Source organism: Schistocerca americana, chromosome 5 (assembly GCF_021461395.2).
Source record: "Schistocerca americana isolate TAMUIC-IGC-003095 chromosome 5, iqSchAmer2.1, whole genome shotgun sequence".
NCBI lineage: Eukaryota > Metazoa > Arthropoda > Insecta > Orthoptera > Acrididae > Schistocerca > Schistocerca americana.
In genome coordinates, this window is record NC_060123.1 from 320139620 (window position 1) to 320156717 (window position 17098).

Sequence of the window (17098 nt, forward strand, 5' to 3'; positions counted from 1 at the left end):
ATGGCGATGACGAATACACGCTTCCAATGTGCCTTCACCGCGATGTCGCCAAACACGGATGCGACCATCATGATGCTGTAAACAGAACCTGAATTCATCCGAAAACATGACGTTTTGCCATTCGTGCACCCAGGTTCGTCGTTGAGTACACCATCGCAGGGGCTCCTGTCTGTGATGCAGCGTCGAGGGTAACCACATCCATGGTCTCCGAGCTGATAGTCCACGCTGCTACAAACGTCGTCGAACTGTTCGTGCAGATGGTTGTTGTCTTGCAAACGTCCCCATCTGTTGACTCAGGGATCGAGACGTGGCTGCACGATTCGTTACAGCCATGCTGATAATATGCCTGTCATCTCGACTGCTAGTGATACCAGGCCGTTGGGATGCAGCACGGCGTTGCATATTACCCTCCTGAACCCACCGATTCCATATTCTGCTAACAGTCACCGCATCTCGACCAACGCGAGCAGCAATGTCGCGATACGATAAACCGCAATCGCGATAGGCTACAATCCGACCTTTATCAAAGTCGGATTCGTGATTGTACGCATTTCTCCTCCTTACACGAGGCATCACAATAACGTTTCAGCAGGCGACGCCGGTCAACTGCTGTTTGTGTATGAGAAATCGGTTGGAAACTTTCCTCATGTCAGCACGCTGTAGGTGTCACCACCGGCGCCAACCTTGTGTGAATGCTCTGAAAAGCTAATTATATGTATATCTCAGCATTTTCTTCCTGACGGTTAAATTTCACGTCTCTAACACGTCATCTTTGTGGTGTAGCAATTTTAATGGCCAGTAGTGTAAGTTCAAGAATTTGTAATGTAACGTTTTGTCAAATAAATAAAGTTATGTGTTCGAGTGTAACTGGCACCCGCTCATTTTGTCCCCTTTCCACAATTCCAACTACCTGTCCTGTCCTGTGGGTTTAGTAGGGCGTATCACAGTTTAAGTAATATTTTTACTTGATTGAAGAAACCTCATAAATATCGGCTCCAAAATTGAGCGTCACCTTGGTCTACCCCCTTGTTTTCTCGTAATCGTTTCGAACAGCAGTTGGTTGTCGGGTATAGGAGGAAGAATGTAACGGGTTTTTGAAACGTTGCAGACGCGGCCAGCCGCGGCCTACCTGGAAGAGCATCCTGCGCCGGACCTGGGCGGCGCGCATGGCCCGGAAGAGCAGCACGTTGAGGACGACGAGCGAGATGCAGGGCAGCATGTGCACGAAGACGACGCGGAACATGTAGTAGGAGACGAAGTAGACGTCGGGCGTGATGGCCTCGACGAGCGGCGACAGCGTGGGCACGCACACGGGCACGGCGGGCTGGCCGCGCCACGGCACCTCGCACGGCTCGTACACCGTGTCGACGAAGCGCGTGGACTGGTGCAGCGCGGCGCAGCCGGCGATCCAGCCCACGCCCTTGAGCACGCGCGGCATGGTGCACCATGTGCGCGCCACCGGCGCGTGGCACACGTACACGTACCGCTGCACCGCCAGCGCCAGCGTCAGCCAGATGCTCGCCGTGTGGAACAGCGCCGGGATCACCTGCCGCCACCAGTCGGAACACCGTATTCCACTGTTCTCTGCAAATCACCTTAAGTGCTTACGTACGTCATTTTATAGAAATTCTTCCAGTCCATATGTAGCATAACAGCTAACCAGTGCTTAACAGTATTGGTTAAAAACAGCCTTGGTTGCAAATTCAGTTTTTTTATTTTTCAACGACGCGATTCGCCTTATTTAGGCATCTTCAGGTTATCCTAATTTGGTATTTCTTATGAATCCTTTAGTCAGTGTAGCCAAAGGGCATCGTCGAATATATCAGGCCAACATCGCCTTCGTTAAACTCGAAGGCGATATACTATTTGCTACCGTGTCTCCCCCCCCCCCCCCTACAACTCAAACAGGGAATACAAAAAAGAGGATATTTCGGGTTTTGTTCCGGCGCTCCTCAAAAAATGGTTCAGATGGCTCTGAGCACTATGGGACTTAACATCTATGGTCATCAGTCCCCTAGAACTTAGAACTACTTAAACCTAACTAACCTAAGGACATCACACAACACCCAGTCATCACGAGGCAGAGAAAATCCCTGACCCCGTCGGGAATCGAACCCGGGAACCCGGGCGTGGGAAGCGAGAACGCTACCACACGACCACGAGCTGCGGACGGGGCGCTTCTCAAATGTGGTTGAAACTCGCTCGTAGAGACCAAAATGAGGTAATGGTCACTACTTGCGTTTATTTCTGTGAAAATCATTTTGATGTAAGTAAGTAATCCATACGAAAATTTAATTCTATTAGGTTACTATTAAGTATTATACTTTGGAACTCCAGAGGCGCGGTGCATTATTACGTACAGGTTAGTGGTGCTTCTGTTTAGGTTTGCCAATTAGCACTTCACTATACCACACACAAATGTTTAAAAAAATGTTCAGATATGTGTGAAATCTTATGGGACTTAACTGCTAAGGTCATCAGTCCCTAAGCTTACACACTAGTTAACCGAAATTATCCTAAGGACAAACACACACACCCATGCCCGAGGGAGGACTCGAACCTCCGCCGGGACCAGCCGCACAGTCCATGACTGCAGCGCCTACACCGTTCGGCTAATCCCACGCGGCACACACCAATGATTTATGTCTGATTGAAGATATACCCAGGAAATTTCGCCGTATTTCATAGCTTTCGTTTTCTTACAACTTTGTACTAATTTCCAAGTACATAAGAATGGTAATATTCTCTTAATGACGTGCCTTTACGCATAATTTGCGGGAGATGTTTGTCACAGAACGAATGGGTAACCTACACTATGAAAACCGAACAGTCTAGTTTCAAATCTCTCAACGGATACAATAATTGCAGAAAACTGGAGTGCCACTAACACGATTTAACCTGACAAGTTTCTTTGTAAACAAACAACACGAAAGGTGTAGTGCATAATGATTTGTGAAAAGTAACAACTACACGGGATGAATTTATGTATTCGCAGGAATTAATCTGGATCCGAACTCTGACTGAATAGGCAGAAACGTACTATCTAATTTTTACTGTGAAAAAGCACACAAACAGCTATTCTGAAGACCGTTTTAAAACGTTCTATACAGTTTTATTCGAGTACTGCAGCCTCGGAACGGAACACTTTATACACGAGAGTAGAAACACTGAAAGAGACTCTCATAGACACAGAGAAATCGACAAAAACGTAACGAGGGAGATCAGAAGAGATCGGAGAATGCTAAACATGAGACTGACCAAGGAGACAATCTTCGGCCATTGAGAGAAGACAGCTCGTGTGCAGTGCTTGCAGTCTACAAATTTCTGAACAAATTTGAACAGAATGCCTTTTGTATTAACATATGAGTGCTTCAGTTAGCGTACCAGCTGTTCTGTTCTGTCCACCATTTTAGGATCTCATAATTTTGGCCTTTGTTGTAAGATTCTATCTAATGTCTACATGGGATACAATGAAGAACTTTTGGTTTGTTTTCACGGTGGCGGATTTATCCAACATTTTTCCAGCGCTCATCCAGTCACAATTCCCCGTTACATTATCTTAGCTACCTGATACCGTCGTACCAATGTTGTAGCTGAGTTGCGGTGGTGCTTTGACTTGAAGCTTCCTCGAACTGTCGCGAGAAGACACCTCTTCCGCCTGTGCCGCTCGTGAAGACATTGCGCAAGCGTGGTACGACGGAAGGGGTGAAACGGTACCGTGGGCTCAGGTAGCAGGAGATATTGGGGCATTAATTCTATTATCAGAAGTGTCTAAAAGGTTTCACTGACATAATGCATCAACTCTTTCATCACTGGATGCAAAAGTGGTTCAAATGGCTCTGAGCACTATGGGACTTAACATCTTAGGTCATCAGTCCCCTAGAACTTAGAACTACTTAAACGTAACTAACCTAAGGACATCACACACATCCATGCCCGGGGCAGGATTCGAACCTGCGGCCGTAGCAGTCCCGTGGTTCCGGACTGCACGGCCACCGCGGCCGGCCTCACTGGATGCAAGATTGCATTATTTGTAATAATTCGTTGATGACGAGATATAGTTCGGAAGTCTGCTCCCAGCCGCGAGCACGCAAAAATTTCCAGGGGCACCGGCAAGCGCTAACTTGAGAAGGTGGTCGGTTCTTGTGTTTGGAGGCACATATAATGTTGTCGGTTGCTTGTTGACATTTCCATTGTTGGTTTGTAGCGTGTCCATGCTGATATTAGTATCATCGTAAAACGGAAGTAGATTGTGCGCTCCCGCCTGTTGTGCTATTTAACTGGCCAAATGAACAAATGCACGGCAATCTTGATAGTGTTCGAGGGAACTCGGCGACCTCATCATTTGTGTGTTCTTTTATTTGAAATCTGAAGAGAGTGTCAGCAGTAAGGTATACGTGTTTTGGAGATTTAAATTTATCTGAAACTGTTGCAATGCCTGGGGGTATCTTGCCGTAAATGGCTTTTGTGTTGAGCTGTTTGAGCGGACACTCAGTTTGTGTGTGTCTTGGCAACAGGATCTTGTATTTAACTAGGTACCCCAACACTGATTTTCGTACATACATTTATGTTGTCAAAATATGATAGAGATGAAAACTAACTCCTCCTCTAAAATTTTATGTAATTTGTGTCAGATGATATGCTACGGTAGTAATATTGCTTTTTTCTGCTCTAGAGCTCTAAAATTTGATTAGCCTGCAGTGGCTTTGAACCCACTGCGACTGCCTGATGATATCTTCTGCACAAAGTTTTCAAAATGAGGCCTCAATGTTCGTCGTCCATTTTTGGCCGGCGATTTTGGTATAAATTACGAGTTGTAATTCGGTCTGTGTTACTGAGATTCTGTCTGTACATCATGTTTGTTCTGTCTGTTGGCACTTGCAAACTATTTTGTTAAAAGCGGATTCTGACACGATTATTAGTGATTTTAAACAATTTTGATGTTAAATCATACGCTTAATGATTTGGGATTTAGATTTTTAGGGTTTAACTGATTCTTTAATTAGTAGTACTTTAGCTTCAGTAACTATCTTTATTCAAATTGTCATCGACCAGATGCACAAATGCAATTTTTTTCCTTAAAAGATTTCAGGCACTTAGTGCCCTCCTTCAGAAGACTGTAACTACTGCTTTAATTGTGAATGTCAACAATACTATTTATGCAGTTGTAATTGCTGTTTGGTTTGTTTATACCATTTTTTAAAAGGCGCTATGAACCGCATGATCACAGCCATATGCTGCATGCATCTCATTGTTGACGCTCGCCAGTAATGTGATAGTTTTCTGAAGAAGGACACTAAGTGCCTGAAGCCGGTAAGTAAAATAAAATTTCTTTTCTGCAACTGGTTGCTGATTATTTCGATATATTTATTGGGTCCTACACTATCGGCTCTCTTCATTGTCAACTTAATCAGTTTCATATTTACAGTATTTGTTGTATTGTAGAGAGTTTAATAATCATTTTGAAGTCTTAACCCAATGATGAAGTGTGCTCTGGTTACCAGGGTATATCTTATGAAAATTTTATGTGTTAAACGAATTTGTGAAATATCTCTGCTGAGAGTGGGCTCACTCGCTTACCACTCACCGATCCCTGCGTTCTTAAGAATTTCAGTGGTAGCAAAATGGTTCAAATGGCTCTGAGCACTATGGGACTTAACATCTGTGGTCATCAGTCCCCTAGAACACTAGAACTACTTAAACCTAACTAACCTAAGGACATCACTCACATCCATGCCCGAGGCAGGATTCGAACCTGCGAACGTAGCGAACACGCGGCTCCAGACCGAAACGCCTAGAACCGCACGGCCACACCGACCGGCTCAGTGGTAACAGGTTGCGTCATTGTTCGGCGGGCGGACCAGGTAGTGAGCAAGTGGTGGGTGGTTTGGGTAAGTACTGTCTTGTTTAGCCTGCAGAGAATATGGCCATGTGAGCAAGAAAGACGTTGGGACTGACTCATTAAAACAAAAAAAAAGTTTGCAATACGAAATGAATATTGTAATGAATCTGAGGACGGCCGCGTCAATAAGTTATAACAGCACTAGCAGGAAGCATCAACTCCTCCAGTAATCATCACCGTAAGGACACTTTGAGCAGTAACTGGTGCCTGTTCCTGTTGTAGGAAGTTGCTTCCCGATGTGCAGGAAAATGTTAACCTCAAGACTCACACCTACACCTAAACTCCACATGTCGTCAACCATCTGTCTACAACGTGTACTCGTATATCCATTAGGTATATTCAGTACAGGGGAGACATTTTCTTGAAAGTAGCTTGCCCGGTGTCGGCGAATAAATATGATATTGCGGTGCCTGTGTTATTCCGAATCACGATGTAATGTTCGTTCGGACATGCATGTATATAGTAATTCGGAATAACACAGGCACCGCAATATCGTATTCAGACTTAACCTATTGAAAATACTAAGGAAATATTGGTAGTTATTGCGGTTAATTGTTAGATTGCAAAACGGGCTAAAGTGTTTGCAGATTCCCTATAGCATTTATTCCTCAGCGGTCGGTCGAGTAAGTAGGCTAATTGGAGAAGATATAAAGGGTTACTGGGTCACTACGTGGGCTTCGGAAGAAAATCTAGGAACTCGTATACGAAAGAGACTCACTGAGGAGCGTGTTTACGGATACTGACCATGAAAGAGTCATCAGAGCATTGTACTGATAACGTACGTTTAGCAGTGTTGGCGTATTCGGGGGCAGATGTATGAGGGAACGTCAGATATTGTGGCTGTGTCCGCTGATCCAGACGGAAGCGTTGCTTGCTTCGGAGTACATAGTTTCCCTGTGGCAAGGTGGGTCACAAGGGATTTGAGGAGCCATAGGAACGGCGTCCGAGAAATAGACGCTACCGAGCGTTGTCGGGATCATTAATCGCATTTCGCCACCGAACGGCTGTCGTAGGATGCGCACCGTTATTAAACTGCATCTTCGTTTTGTCTGCAGCGCCCTCGGTTCGGAACCGGTTTGTGTTTTGGTCGATTACTGCAGTAATGTTTCTTTAATATTGATTACCGCTGGTATTGTAGATATCGCCAGGTAGGTAAATTTCAAATTTTGCAATGCCTTTCGGAAGAACTGGCTTTCTGTTTCAGGTAATTTATTAAATGCTGCAGGGCAGGCTCCTTTTTATAAAAGAACTGGGGAACTTTGCGTAGTCTAGAAAGTTTATTACTGCCGAAGGGGTTACTGGCAAGGAATTCTTCGGCTGTAATTTTTCTCATGTTACTCAGTGTGCTCTGGATTATACGGGTACAGGTGTGTTCTTGAAGTTACACGCCGAAAGAAATACAGATTCTGAAAACAAGTGAAGATTGCTGGTGTAATTGATGTTCTGGCTGGTGATACTGAATACACCGTGTGTCACACAACCGAAACGTAGGCGGCGAAGTTACTGTGGCTGCTAGATGAATTTCGTGAAGTCTTAATGGACAGATTACGTGCTAACAATGAGAACCAATACCAGATTCAACTTACTGATCTCAACACTTGCTTTTACTCAGCTCCAATGTTTTTGGTGCGAAAACGAAATATTGTAGGGTGTAAGCCGTGCGCTGATTACCATGCCTTATATCAGAAGACGATTTTGGAATCTATTCCACCTCCTGATCCACATAACTACTTCACGTGGTTTTCAGGGTCTCGCGTTTTTAAAGTGCTGAATCTTAACCAAGCCTGTTACAATATACACCTCACCGAAGATTCAAAGCCTTTGACAGTGTTCTCCTGCGACTGCCACATTTTTCAGTTTCAATGTACTCCTTTTGGTGTCTCCACACGGACAGCAGTTTTCTCTGGCCTGTTACATTCTGTGATGGGAGACCTAAAGTTTTAGTGCATTTACAATCACTTAGACGGCGTGGTCATTTATAGTACAATTTTTGTTGATCACATTTAGAGCATTTTGGGCAAGGGTTCGGGCATGTGAGGGAGGCACGCTCGAGCGCTGAGTCATCGAAAGGAAATCTGGCCTGCAGGACATATCGTTTTCCGGACATACCTTGTCAGCCAGGGGAATTAGTGTAGTTCAGGCCCTTATCCTAGGTATTTACAAGTTCCCGTCACCAAAGAGTTGCCCATTTTATAAGCTAGTTGATTTTTTTTAGAGAAGTTATCCACATTTTTGCATAACTTTTGGCTCCGCTTAATCAGCTCATTAGTTTAGGAGAGATTCTCAATAGGCAGCCTTCCATGCCTTGAAACATGCTTTCAGCAGTGCTCCAGCATTGGATACTCCAGATTTCAATATGCTGTTTACTGTGCAGGCATACATGCCAAATTCCGGCGTTAACGCCGTTCTGTTGCAAGAAAATGATGGAAAGCGGTAGCATTTATCTTATGTATCAAGAGCCTTGTCAGCTGCAGGAATAAATTCTTCTGTTTACAATCTGGAAGCTTTGGCTGACATTTCTGCCCAAGGCCAGTTAAAGCTCTGCCTTGAGCATAATGCGTTTACCTTAGAAAATGACAAGAAAACACTAAGTTGGATCCTTGACAAGTCCCGTAAGACTGCAAAAATTACCCGCACGGGGTAGCCGAGCGGTATCAGGCGCCTTGTCACGGTTCACACGGCTCCCCTCCGTCGCATGTTCGAGTCCTCCCTCGGGCATGGGGGTGTGTGTTTTTTAAGTTAGATGAAGTAGTGTGTAAGCCTAGGGAGCGATGACCTCAGCAGTTTGGTCCCATAGGAACGTACCATAAATTTTCAAAATTTCCTCTGGAAGAATTACGCAATGGGCGGTTTCAATAACGGCCTTCTGGTTGGAAGCAGTATTTATCTGGGGGAGAAAACCAAGTCGTGGATGCCTTAGTCACACATTTCACGCGAACATACCGGAATCTGCCGAAAAGCAAAGGCGCAGGTTTCAGTAGCAGTTCTTTCTGAGATTCCTTCACTGTTTGTTCATCTTACGGAGAGACGGCAGCATGATAGTAAGTTGTGCGAAATTCAGGAGAGGCTACAGGTGGATGAAACAATGGAAGACGAAGTTTGTTCCTTGGAGTGGGGGTTCCTTGGAGACGGGGATGCTATGTTACTATACTCGTTACGATAGGAAGCTCAATATCTGTAATCCTAAAAGCTTAGTTATTTTCACCGCTCGTTATGTGGGGCGGGGGAGGGGAGGGGGGAGCGGCACCTGGGGCTTTTCGTAACAGGGATGAAAACTAAAGAACATCAGTCTTGTAAAAGCATCGACTGAGTTATTAAGAGATTAATAGACAATATCAAGAACGCAAGTCCGCCGCTATGCCTAACACTAAGAGCAGAAGGTTTTTCTTTTATTTTTATTTTTTATTGTTATTTTATTTTATTCATTTATTTATTTATTTATTTTTTTTTTTTTTTGACCACCAGGGAACATCTGCTTACTGAACAGATTGATTATCTGGGGCACTCCCAAGCATCAAAAATGGTAATATTTTAGTGGTGTTAGATATATTTACAAGGTTTCAGTGGATGGTGCTGAGTAGAGGAATGATGACTACCGTTAATAGCCAGCGCTTAAGAGTTTTATTTGTAATTTTGGACCCCTTAGAGTGTTAGAACGTGACAATACTCCCACGTTTACGACACGTGAATTCAGACTCTTATGTTTCTGGTAGTGTCATTTGTCACGTGTCAAATGAGTTGTATAACCTTAGCTCTCTTTTGTGTAATGTGTTAACAGGAATTTGAAATCTGCCTAAGAAAATTATCGTTCTTGGTCTTAGAAACTTTAGGGTCGTTCCCAAAATTGGCTTAACCGTGCCTTTAATACCGCCAGCCATAAAGCACACAAGACAATGACTGCCAAAATAATGTTCGTGTTCTCTCTTAATACGCTGCTGAGTAATTTGAGGTCGTTGAATTATCTATTGCTAGCGCATGCTGAGGATGAGGATGTCAGGTGTAAATGGGAGGCGGCAAAAGACAACATTTCTCTTGCGCATCACAGATAGGTTAATAGGTACAATGGAGAGAGAGGCGCTGCTTCAGGGTGGGAGCCAATATCTACGGGAAGAGTATCTGGGGACAGTATAGACGGGCGCAGGGTATCAAGGGCATAGCGTTGTCGCAGTTTCTCGGCCCATGTAAGACCATCAGTGGTTTGTTCCTAGTCATCTTCGCCATCCTAAACCTTAAAACGCGTAAAAAACCTAACCTTTCTTGAGTTAGCTGAAACCAGACAGTGTCGAAGCAGAAGGTGATACACACAAAATGAACGAAACTGGGCTGTCCACCTAAACTCATAGCTTAAGGGAGGGGGGGGGGGGGGGGGGAGGAGAAGATGACTGATGCGCTCTTCTCGATATTGTGGGTAAGCTAGCGGCTGTGCTTTGACCTGGAGCTTATATGGCACGCCGCGAGTTGACGCCATAGACGCCTCTATCACATGTTCGACTTTTGACGTCGGTGTGCAAGCGCGGCGCGAGGGAAGACGGCGCAAGCAGTACGTTGGACTGGGAGAGCGGAAGTCTGCTAGCAGGCACGAGCACGTGAGCGTTGCCCACGGCAGCGGCCAGTGCTAACTTGGAAATGTGATGTGTTTTGGTAGACATCGTCAACTTCAACTCTTGCTGCTGTTCTGAAAGTGGCCTAAGATTAGGCCGAAACTGGTCATTTTAAGAGAATAACCGTAGCGACCTAGACTGCTTTTTCACTGATTTTATATACTTCAAATTTTTTCCTCAGGTGCATACTTTGAACGTATTTATATTCGCTTTGTGGGCGAAGCGCTGGGTTCTGTGCGGATACACTCACTCGTCGGAAACCTTGCGGGATTCAGCTGAATAGTTGCGAGAAAATGGGAAGTTAATGAAGGGAGAACACATCGCCTGCAGTGTGTGGCATGTGGGAGTTACGGCTGGACGAGAGCCGGGTTCAGATGGTAGAGGCGGTTAGGGCAGGCGTTGTAGGGAATCAGAGCATCCGGTTTCGAGTCCTGGTCCGTCACTAACTTCCACATGTCACCGTTGCACGTAATAGTGCTCATATGCAGTGGAGACTGGAAAATTTCTCTTTCGCTTCTGATCATTTGAGCCATAGTTGTCTCCGCTTAATTTAGTAATGGCGCAGATGACTGCCACCACCACCACCACCACCACCACCACCAGGCGAAGTAAAGCAGTGACACTGGCCTCCTTATTCACCCATCGAGAGGTTTACCTAAATAGTGTAAGGCTGATTTCTTAGAAGGGGTAGTAGCTCTTTAGAAAGAGACATGGCTGATTTCCTTACCCATCCGTCTCCAATCTAAGCGCATGCACTGCCTAATAAAACCTAATCGACGACGAGACATTAAGCCCTAATTTTCCTGCATTTCTTGTTTCCACTTAGATCGCTACACACTCTTCCTTGGATAGTGGTGTTTTTGTAACCGTTATATTGATTCTTGCACTTTATTTACTTTCGAAACAAATGCCCACACGCACGCGCGCTCTTGTTTATACACTTCCATGTTACAGCAGACTAACGCTATCAATCCCAGATACTGGACAGAAAGATAATCTTTAAATTTTACGGTACTATTGGAGATTACCTGTTTTCGTAAGGGGCTCCACATTGTCGTAAGTGCTTCTATGTGGCAATTTGTAAACAATAATTTGCATCTGGCTCAGCTTTTTCTTAGCTAATTCTAGAAATGTTGTTGTTGTTGTTGTTGTGGTCTTCAGTCCAGAGACTGATTTGGTGCAGCTCTCCCTGCTACTCTATCCTTTGCAAGCTTCTTCATCTCCCCGTACCTACTGAAATCTTTATCCTTCTGAACCTGTTTAGTGTATTCATCTGTAGGTCTCCGGCTAAGATTTTTACCCTCTGTGCTGCCCTCCAATACTAAATTGATGATCCCTTGATGCCTTAGAATATGTCCTACCAACCGATCCCTTCTTCTAGTCAAGTTATGCCACAAATTTCTCTTCTCCCCAGTTCTATTCAATACCTCCATATTAGTTATGTGAGCTACCCATCTAACCTTCAGCATTCTTCCGTAGCACCACATTTCGAAAGCTTCTATTCTCTTTTTGTCCAAACTATTTATCATCCACGTTTCACTTTCATACATGGCTCCACTCCATACAAATACTTTCAGAAAAGATTTCGCGACGCTTAAACCTATACTCGATGTTATCAAATTTCTCTTCTTCAGAAACGCTTTCCTTGCCATTGCCAGTCTACATTTTATATCCCCTCTACTTCGACCATCATCAGTTATTTTGCCCCCAGATTAGCAAAAATCATTTACTACTTTAAGAGTCTCATTGCCTAATCTAATACCCTCAACATCAAGCGATTTAATGCGACTACATTCCGTTATCCTCGTTTTGCTTTTGTTGATGTTCATCTTATATCCTCCTTTCAAGACACTGTCCATTCCGTTCAGCTGCTCCTCCAGAAGAAAATAATGTATCGTAGTACATGTTTCCAGTGCATTCGAACAGTGCTGCCCAACGTTTCCGAGACCTTCACAATGAGTTCATGAAACGGAAGTTTGGGACAGCCCAAAGAGCAACGGAACTGTTCTTCACATGCGATCTGCATATTAAAAACAAATCTGAAACTGGTAGTGTTAGTGAACCGTCTGTGGGCAGGCTACTCGTGAAGACGCTAAGACAAGAGGGGAACATACTTATTGCTTCAGTGGAATTGAAAAAAAAACACAAAAGGAATTCCTAGAGGGCTATATGGAAGTTCTCGTATCACCTGGCACAGAGCAGCCCACAGAATACCTGGAGACAGCTACTGAAAGCATATTTCAACCTGCGATTTTGAAATGGGCTTGTCTTTTTGTAATGGTCGTAGATAATGATAATGATGACATTTTATTGATGTACGCCACTCATGACTGGTAGTGACTTAGACTCCAACACAGAGGACAGTGATCCAGAAGGTTTCCATTGGAGGAGAGCATAAGTTAGGAAACCTTACACATCGGTATTAAATCAAGAATGTATTATGACCTTTTCCATCCGTACCGACAGTGTTTTTGTACTAGTAACAGTTTAATACAACTTTTATTCAAGTTCGATCGTTAAGCAGACACTTCAACATGGTTCGGGCGGAGATGTAAGCAACAACGCCTTCTGGTATTTAACCATCTTAGAGTAAATCTCTACTTGAAAACTATCCTCTTTGTCACGTACTCTTCAGCGAGAGGTGCAGTTTTCTGACATCGGGACATCCGGTTGAGGACGCCATCTCCTGTTTTCAGAGTACTAACTACTTTGAAAGAGTCGGTGGTCGTTAGCTTTCACTCAATTCTTTTGTCCGCCTCGTGGAGTAAAGAGCTGCCTCTTAAACTGTTTGATCAGGCTGCAAAGGACTGGGCTCCCACAGGTGCCATGTTAGGTGGTTGTTAGATATTACATTTATTATCAAAAATTCCAACACTTTAGACTTAGCAGTATTTATCGACAGTCTGCCCTTCTTAGCGCGCTTTCGACATCTATTAACTCAGTCTGTCAGAAACGTTAAACATGACATTCTTGTACATAAGCCTTCACATTCATAGAGGGATATTTTTGGCTATTCTACTAAATCAGAATTGACATAAAATGACAGTTTGCCTGGCGATCATATTATGTACATAATTTTTTGTTTTCTTGTATCCCATACATTGCTTTTGGAACAGGATCTCTCATTCTGATGCACTGAAAAAAGTTACAACCATTTAAAAATAACACTTGAAAAAAAACACGTCAGAATGAGAGAGTCCGAAGGTGGTTATTGCAGAAATGAAACCGGTAATTCTGCTCAAAAGCCTAGGAGTACAAGACGAAGAAGTGAAAACTGAAAAAAACCTCCAGAAATTAAAATCTGCCATTCATTGTATCTATAACGTATCCGATACAGCTTAATCTGTCTCACTGAGATTGCTTTAAAAGTTCAGAAGTGTAAAATTAATGGGGCGATGAAAGGTAGTATCTCATGACTACCATGTCAATGAGAAACGGAGTGAATCAGTCACCTATTACTAATGCCAGTTTCTAGCAATTTGTAGCACTATGAAATGAAGTGACCACATTCGCTAAGTCGAAGGTTAAGACAAGTCTTTTTGTCACTGCCAGGATGCTGGGAAAATCAGATCAGTATACAAATGATTTGTGGATCACAACGTAGAACACTGCTGAAGTGTGTGGGCGTCATATGAAATAAAACTGAGAGGGGTTACTGAACGAATTCATACACGACAGCACTTTTGTCATAGCTTTATTTGACTGAAGGAATACAGTCACGCTGAAAAAAAACCGGACCGGCAGACACTTGAAGAATGATGCCAATTATCCTGCGAAAGTCTGCTTACATCTCAAGAACCAATACTAAGTCAAGAATTCAGCCTTCTATGTATCGCCCCTGAAGAAATTGTGAGGACATGATTAAATTAATTACACCGAGCACAGAGGCACTTGCACCTGCACTCTAAACGTTATTGGACCGGGAAGAAATCATAACTATTGGTACAATAGAAGATACCGTTACCCACGCGTTTTGTTGTGGTTTGTAGAGTATGTGCGTCGATACACTTACATCATATACCAACGCACTTCTTCAGAGTAACATGGTTGAAAGAACTAAGACTTATCAGTCATTAAGCATTTGAAGACAGGTTTCCGGTGGTGGCTTCCCAGGCTTCTAGCTCCCTGCCTTTTGAGTCCATACAATGTGGACGAACCAACACATAATTATACTAAGCCTTCCGCATATGCAGATGACTTACAGTCAGAGCTGAGGGGACAACATTCGAGGAGCTACAGCTGAAGCTGGAGTCACCACTCAGAGCCTTGCCAGAATACTGTCAAAATAACTCCAGTAACTCAAATTCTTCGAAGACTCAAGTAAGAGCTCCCAACTTCGATATGGACAAGCAAGCCCCAAGCTCAGTGTTTCCTTGGACAATACCGCCCAGGAACACACAGATAAATCAATACATCTATCCGTGACGTTAGATATATCTCTGATATACAGACATCAACATACAGACACCACCGTGAAATGATCCGCCAGAAAGTGGTCTCCAGAAGTAGTATTTCAGCGATCTCGTTAACTGCAAATGGGGAGCAAAATCTGCTATCCTGAGAACCACTGGCCAAGTACTGTGGTTGTCAACGACTTAAAATGCCTACCCAGTATGTACTAGAATTAAGCCAAGAAGGTCGACGTAAGGCTTAATGAAACATATCGAATCACAACAGTGTGTATTTAACCCACGCCCCTACCGAATCTTTATAGAGCTGCTGGCCTTGTGAGACTCAGCTCCCCAAGACCTTCTCACTAAATCACAGAGAGTCACAGACAAACGAGAGATGATAGACATCCTCTCCTTGGCACTGAGTGTGGGCCTGGACGACTGAGATCTCGTAAAAGGCTCTTAGATGCCGTCATTGGAGAACCACCACCTGACTATCCACCAGCACAAGAAGTGTGTGTTTTGGGACCCCATAACAAACTGGAAAACATGAAGAACCACGAACCACATAAGAACACGGCTGGCGACAGTGAAAACAAATATGATCAGGTGGGTCACGATGACGTGGATGCTGACATGTGCGAAGGTGGTGCTGTGGAAGTTATTTAACACTTCCTGGCCAGTCCAAACTGTCACTAGAGAGGCAACCTTGACGATTTGTGGCTGGACAACAAAAAATCCCTCGTCACGTTTGGTTTCCAGACACAGAAATCTAAAATAATCAGTAAGCACCTAAACATGCATATCTCGAGTAGTCTTTATCTATATCTGGTGCTATCTTTTACGTCTGCCAATGGAGATCAGAGAAAATATTCCATATGTATATGATTTCTTTGGGAAATATGAAAACAAACATCTACTTGAAGAAATAGAGAAGAAAGGACACTACAGAATAGATGGCATGGTATCTCACAGAACATTTTCTCTTTTACGCAAGAAATGAAGTGGCTGCAAGTAGTTCTAGATGTAAGCAAGCGACTGACCTCGTTCATGATGTGGTAGGCGTAGCAGGCGCTGGTGGGCGCCAGCGGTTTGTAGTGGTTGCCGAAGGTGTACATGTAGAAGAGCCACGGCGCCGGGAACAGCAGTGTCAGCATGTCGGACAGCGCCATGGCCATCAGCACGACGTTGGTGGGCGTGCGCATGTGCCGCTTGGACAGCACGACCACGATCAGCGTGTTGGCGATGATGGTGATCACCAGCAGGAAGGGCATCGCGTAGCCCAGCATGGGCTGCGCGTACTCGATGGGAACTTCGGTAGAGACGTTGAGGAACGGCATCGGTCTGCTCACGTTACCGCACGTAACCAGCACCATGGCCTTCACCGGTGGGCACTCGACGTCAGCATCCGGGTCCAAGTCGAGGGACACCTCGGCTACGTTGCCACACGTACTGTTGTCCATTATGGCGCTTCTGCCACTACCGTCGATACCTGCAACACAGTACGCCGAGGATTACTGAAGGCCTCTGATATATGGTGGTTAATTGTGGGAACAAATCGTGTGATGAATGAAGCGGTTCCATCGTAATTAATAGCGAGAATTGACAAGGGTAAAAGCATACGAAAACAGACGCAAAAACATTCCAGTGGACATGAGTACTCAAAGAGCCTTTTGCAAGATAATTGTGGATGTGTGCCTGGATTCAGTAACCACTATTCCGCAGACAGTATAAATGCATTTGATATGTAAACTCTTCCATTAAGTCCCCATCTAATTAGCTCCAAGTTTCTTCCGTGGCCCACGTTACAAGAATACTGATTCAGGACACTACATGTTAGAATTTACTGTAAGGGGAAGCTTTGTACCTAGGTATACTTTTCAGACCCTAACCGGCCACATAATATTAATTTGACATACACACATCAAGAATAGTTTTGCATCACCCTGGTTCCCAGAACTTCTGAACATAGGCGTTGACTGTGGATATTCTATCACAGACACAGTCCCTTTGACTATTCAGACATGTCACTAAACCCGCCCAAACATATAAACAACTGTTCATGAGCAGCGCTCATTAGACGGACGGGGTCTGACAGCCTATCAGTTCCAGTCATTCCACCAGGATGGAGGTACACAGCTCGTGTTGTTCGTAGTTCAACCATGCCTAGACAGTCAATACCACGGATCGATCGCGTCCGCAAT

General features: G+C 44.3%; 1 protein-coding gene across 1 annotated transcript in view; it reads right to left on the minus strand.

Moving 5' to 3' along the window:
• The window catches only part of LOC124616109 (sex peptide receptor), a 53935-nt gene extending 37623 nt beyond the window's left edge, over positions 1-16312 (minus strand). The window contains exons 1-2 of the mRNA XM_047144373.1: positions 15938-16312; positions 1130-1546 (exon numbers count right to left, since the gene is read on the minus strand). Coding sequence (XP_047000329.1) covers positions 1130-1546; positions 15938-16270 — 750 coding nt within the window. The 5' untranslated portion in view covers positions 16271-16312. The remainder of the gene's footprint in view (positions 1-1129; positions 1547-15937) is intronic.
• Between the last annotated feature and the right edge of the window lie 786 nt (positions 16313-17098).